Genomic DNA, 6000 nt, shown 5'->3' with positions numbered 1-6000 from the left:
TCCGAAAACGGATAGTAATTTATTTGTTTCCTTCCTTTTTTTAACAAAAGACAGGACAGTAACACAGTAATTTCCACAAGCCCAATCATTTCCCAACCAATGGCTGACATGTGACACGGGACCGGCGTATAAACGCCGTGGAGCTATCTCAACGCAGTGTAGACCTTTTTTTTATTTACGGCGAGGACCGAGAGGGGCAAATCCGTCAGCTCGGGTTGGCCCCGTGCGCGCGGGCGGCCACATCGCATCGCATCGCATCGCCTCCCCTCCCCCACCTCTTCCGGTTAACGAGCAGTCGAGCAGAGCAGATCACCCAGAGCGAGCTGCGCGCAGATTGGAGACGAGGGGCGCGCTATTTATCGAGCGCAGCACCCACGGGAGCCACGCCGGCCGCCCTCTACCTCGTCCCCGTCCCCGTGCCGCCGTCGCTCCCCAGCCCCCACGCCGCCGCTCCCTCCTCGTCTCCGCCTGCCTCGATCGCCTCGTCTCGTACTAGGGAGGGTGGATCGGCGCGGACCACTACCTGCGGTGCCTCCTCGAATCCCCGCCGACAGCTTCCGCGGTGGATCCCCTCTGAGCTCAAATTAGGTATGTTCATGCCGTCTCCATGACCGACTACTGAGGAGCTTCTTTTTTTCTTGTGCGAATTTTTCTAGCTGATGAAGACGAGCAACAACAAGTGATGCTTGCTTCAAAAAAAAAAGACAGACACTACTGCCTCCATGTTGTTCGTTTCTAACAATTTTAATCTCTTCTTGGATGAACAGAGCAGGTGGCCTGAAATTAGTAATCCTTATCCTTCTTCTATTTTTCTTTTTATTTTGTTCTCGTGTGCAGCAGGATCTGAGCAGAAACCGCCGGGCGAGCTGATGTACGGCTCGCCGGTGTCCAAGGACCTGAACCTCCCGGTACAGCCGCCGATGACCTCGTCCGGGCTGCTACGCTACAGATCGGCGCCCAGCACGGTGCTCGGCGACCTCTGCGAGGACCTGCTCCCTCCGGCTCCGGGCGCCGGCCCCCCGCGCGATGGCGCCGACAACGTCATCTCCAGGTTCCTGGCCGACCACCACCACCACATCCGGGACGACAAGCCGTCGCCGCCGCCGCCGCCGGCGGCGGCGCCTGCCCACTTCCCGAGTGCGGCCGACATGGCCTCCCAGCAGCACCAGCATCAGCAAATGATGTTCCACTCCCAGTCCCAGCAGCAGCATATGGTGGACGCTAATAAGCCCGGCGGGCTCTACCGCACCGTCAGCTCGGGCATGGAAGACGCCGCCGGGACCGGCGCCGGCGTCGGCGTGGGCGCGGCCAGCAACCTGATTCGGCAGAGCAGCTCCCCCGCGGGGTTCCTGGATCATTTCAGCATGGACAACGGTTGGTTGGTCTCTCTCTCTCGCTCGCTCTCCTTAATCCGGCCTCCATTTGGAACTCCCTCGGTTGCCATTCCCTGCTTGCATCGCGGCAGGGGCAGCAATTATTGCAGTTCTTGCTTGGGGAGTTTCGCTTCCCCCGAAACATTTCTATTTCCGGAAGTAACTGACACGGAGGGCCACCACCCCTCCGATTCTTCTTCATCCAGGGTACGGCGCGATGCTGAGGGCGAGCATGGGCATGGGCTTCCGGGACGGCAGCGGCGGCGTTGGCGGGGCAGGTGGCGCGGCGACGGACTCCCTCGCGGGCGGCGGCGGCGGTGGCGGTAGCGGTAGCGGCAGGCTCAAGGGGCAGCTGAGCTTCTCGTCGCGGCAGGGGTCGCTGATGTCTCAGATCTCGGAGATGGACAGCGAGGAGATCGGAGGGAGCAGCCCCGAGGCTGCTGCGGGCGGCAGGGGCGGGTACATCCCGGGGTATCCGATGAGCTCCGCCGGGTGGGACGACTCGTCGTCGGCGCTCATGTCCGACAGCCTGTCCGGGATGAAACGCCCGCGGGACTCGTCGGAGCCTGGCGGCCAGCAGCAGCAGCAGCAGCAGAACGGTGGTGGAGGGCTGGCGCACCAGTTCAGCCTGCCCAAGACGTCGTCGGAGATGGCGGCCATCGAGAAGTTCCTCCAGTTCCAGGACGCCGTGCCCTGCAAGATCCGCGCCAAGCGCGGGTGCGCCACGCACCCGCGCAGCATCGCCGAGCGGGTGAGCCAGCTGCTGCACCCAATCCCAATCCCAATCCCAATCCCAACCTCGTACTACTACTAGTAGTATTTTCTTAAGAAATCATCTAGCCTGCGGTTGAGCGCGATTCGCTGATGCCTTGCCCTCCATCCATGTTTTGACCGACCGGCCATTCAGGTGAGGAGGACAAAGATCAGCGAGCGAATCAGGAAGCTGCAGGAGCTCGTGCCCAACATGGACAAGGTACTAGCTGCTACTGCCTCCCCTGCCCTGCCCCCGCTATGCTTTGCTCTGCACCCACCAGGCGATAGAACAGTGTTCTTCTCTTTGCAAATTCTGCCTGCCGGCTGCCGCCATGCGAGGACCACTCCAGGCTACTGACCTTTTTCTCGCTTCCCGTTCCTTGCAGCAAACCAACACCTCCGACATGCTGGACTTGGCCGTCGACTACATCAAGGATCTCCAGAAGCAGGTCAAGGTACGAGCAAGCGAGCCAACTAACCAACAACTCTGATTTCCTCCTCCAAAACCCAAATCCAAATCTCCTCCACAACTTTACCGGCCGGCAGACCTGTCGGCTGTCGCCGTAGCTAGGCAGCCTTGGTCTAGCTAGTTGCAAGGTCAGCCAGTGACGTCCAAATCACGGAGGCTGATCGATCTGATCTCTTTTCCCGGTGGCCGACGGCGAGGGTCACCTACGATTACAACCATCTGTCGTTGACTTTTCACCTAGCACGACTACTAGTACTTTTCACCTACAATTACAACCATCTTATCCGGAACACACGCTGCCTGCAAACACAGCGTGGAACGAGCTTTTACTGCCATCTGTATGTTAATCCGTAATCTGATCGATGCATGAATTGCAGGCGTTGAACGAGAGCCGCGCCAGCTGCACCTGCCCGGCGAGCAAGCACCAGCAGTTCTCCGGCTGAAGCACTTGCCGGCGGTTCGATCTCCGGCTGGGTACTACTACGTACACACACCACACCGTCCAGCAAAAGACCACAAGACCTGGAGACACGGAGGAACAGGAACACCATCGTCGTCTGGGACGGTTGTGTTAACCGTAGCTGCTTCCCTGTCTCCGTTCGCTGCGCTTGCGTGGTCTGGTCGAGTAGAGGCAGCTCAAGTTTGCTGAAGAGGAGCATGTACAGTGCCGGAGGCTGGACTGGAGCAGTGGCATCATCAAGTATTCAGGCGACTTGGAGGAGGGAGTGAGACATGGGAGGAGGAAGAAACAATTGTATAGTACTGCTTCGTTTTTTTGCTTTGCTGTAACACTTTTGCTACATATATTTGTACCATCCCTGCATGCCCATGTCCATTGTTACATTTATTATTACATAGGAAAACTTTACGACTACTGTGCTTTTGTGTTTTTACCAGCAGCAGTGGCCGTAAGACGATTAAGGCCCTGTTTGGATCCCTCCAATTTTTAAGAATCTAGTTTTACAAAATTGGGTGGGATTCAGGCTAGTTGTCTAGTTTCTTCTGTCAGTTTTGTCAAATTTTTGCCAGTTTTTTATGATCCTGTGAGCAATAAATGAAGTCAGATTCTGAAAAACTAGAGGATTCAACCCCCCCCCCACCCCCACTAGTTTTTGCTAAGAATCTAGATTTGAGAAACTAAAGGGAAAAGTTGGTTTTTATGAATCTAAAACTCATCAAAATGGGCCCTAATTCAACTCAGCGGAGTTGTGCTACATCCCCTAAAAGTCCATATAGGTAATCTCATATTATTACTGGTGTGGCTGCTGCTTCTCTCCCAACGGATTACTAATATATTTAGGCGTTTCATCTCAAAATCAAAGGTATTAAAGCCCTTGATTTTGACATGAAACAACGAAGGCACTATAGTGTTGACATGAAACGAACATGCTCTAAAATGGATAGTGGAGGGGTGGATCACCTATATTTGAAGGAGAGGCGGTGGATTTTACTAACAATTTAAAGGTATTGCAGATGGTATGAATCATCTGTTTGAACAACGTATTGCATAATTAATAGTATTGAGAATGAGATAAGTAATGTGTTGAAGCTGCTCGAAGGTCATTATCCTACTTTTGAAGGTTGATGAAAAAAAAACCTAGAGCACCTAATAAAAGATTCTCAAATCTCCCCTCAAACCCTTATTATTGGCGCTTACTTTTCAATTTCAACCATTTCTCTTCCTGCACCCATTCAGAACTGTGCGCGCCCTGAGCAGTCGCGCCATTGGGCATGCCAACATGGCTCACGTGAGGGGAGGGTAATGGCAATGGAGGAGGAGGAGGAGATGGAGGGTGTTGTTGGGAATGCAAGATGGTAGAGGAAAAAGAAAAATAAATAATATGTCTGACAAATTTGTCAATGAAAACAGGGACTTTAATTTATAGGTTGATGCTAAGAAAAAGGTTTGAGTTAAAAGTAAAAACCGAAACCATTTTAACACACCGTCATCCGCACCAACCACCTCACCCGCGAATTATAAATACTGCATTGCATTGGCTTTGCTCCTTGGTTCACGGCCACGCTAGCTGTGAATCTGATGGACGGACCATGCATACTTGAACGCATACATACATGACACATGCAGGATTGGTGAGAGACTTTCTATACATACCATCACGACCAAAGTTTGTTTCCGTTTTATATATCAATCAAAAAAAAAGCAGTTCGTTTTCGTCTCAAATTAAGAAAAACAAAGCAGTTTGTTTTCGTCCTCGCTCTACGAGCTTTGATGTGCTCACAGGTCGCCAATTCTCGTGTCACGTTGCATCGGTTGTCAAACGCACGGGAAGAGAACGAGCTCAGATAATCGAAAAATTAGTCTCGGTTTCTCCTAAAAAAAATAGTCTCGGTGCAGAGACCGGCGTGACAGAGAACGCAGGCGATGGTTCTTTCGGCGGGAGTGCCTAATTTTGCTACTGTACCCAACTTTCCATCGTAAGCGGTTTCGTGTGTCATCTTTTTCAAAACTGGACGACCGATGGATAGAGTAGTCGAGTTCATCGACTTTTTGCTCGCGTCGTCGATACTTCGTCGCTCTTGTCGATTTTTTTTCAGAAGTTTTTACCGTATTTTTATTAGACGGGGACTTGTCTCCAGCCGATCGAAGCAAGCTTAAAGTCAACACAAGCCATGTGCAAACAGGTCAAAACAGCCGATCGTAAGCTCAAAATGCCGTCGGTCGTCTCTCCGCTCCTGCTGTACAACTGTACAAGCACTAACAGTCTAGCACCAGCATGGAAGAAGTGAATATGACACGACCACATGAAGAAGTACCTATAAATACTGGCCAATCTCAATCTAATTTTCATTAGAGTTTTATGAACATTTAAAATATGTATATTAATGAAGTGAGAGATGATAAGAATTTTATAAGAGCAAAGAGAGTTTTATCCCTATAAAACTCTTCTGTTTTCAAAATCTAATGTGTTGGAAATTGGGGCACGCTGATCTAAGATAAGAGATCAGAGATCAGTTGATGAAGCCGGCAAACATAATCCACACGGCATGATGATTAGCCAGTCCAAAAGACAAGGACAAAGCCATGAAATTATGGTCCGGGGGAAAGTTGGAGGAGGACAGTCATGGCCTCGTTGTTTGTTTGTTTGTTTGTTTTCTTCATCCGGCGACGCGGAGGCGATCGAGTTCATTCCAAGGCATGCACCCAGCAGCAGAAGAAAGTTCTTCGTTGAACGGTGCAGCTATATATGATCCCGTATTTTCCCGTGCGTGACGTGAACGGTCACTGTCCACCTCCAGCCATGGCACTCTCCTGTTGTGCTGTCAATGTCATGTGGAAGCAGCGGAGGGCGAGGCAGCGTGGGAACTCCGAGCATTTGGGGGTTGGCCGACGACGGCCTCTCGTTGTCTCTCTGCTGATCCTTTTCTGGCATTCAGTTTTTGCTG

General features: G+C 51.9%; 1 protein-coding gene across 4 annotated transcripts; it reads left to right on the top strand.

The window, feature by feature from the left end:
* Positions 227 to 3470, top strand: LOC8064032 (transcription factor bHLH130). 4 transcript variants are annotated; one of them, XM_021465192.1, is made up of 6 exons: positions 227 to 727; positions 838 to 1374; positions 1580 to 2124; positions 2281 to 2346; positions 2513 to 2581; positions 2973 to 3448. In XM_021465192.1, the coding sequence occupies exons 2-6, from the start codon at positions 870 to 872 to the stop codon at positions 3036 to 3038; spliced, it is 1251 nt and encodes a 416-aa protein (XP_021320867.1). In that variant the 5' UTR covers positions 227 to 727; positions 838 to 869; the 3' UTR covers positions 3039 to 3448. The 4 variants fall into 4 exon arrangements, with proteins under 4 accessions (XP_021320867.1, XP_002445905.2, XP_021320866.1 ...); XM_021465191.1 differs by having other exon boundaries at positions 228 to 588; positions 841 to 1374; XM_021465190.1 differs by having other exon boundaries at positions 228 to 588.

Source organism: Sorghum bicolor, chromosome 7 (assembly GCF_000003195.3).
Source record: "Sorghum bicolor cultivar BTx623 chromosome 7, Sorghum_bicolor_NCBIv3, whole genome shotgun sequence".
In the NCBI taxonomy this organism is placed as follows: Eukaryota; Viridiplantae; Streptophyta; class Magnoliopsida; order Poales; family Poaceae; genus Sorghum; species Sorghum bicolor.
The sequence above is the reverse complement of the archived record's forward strand: the minus strand, read 5'-3'. Positions and strand labels throughout refer to the sequence as shown.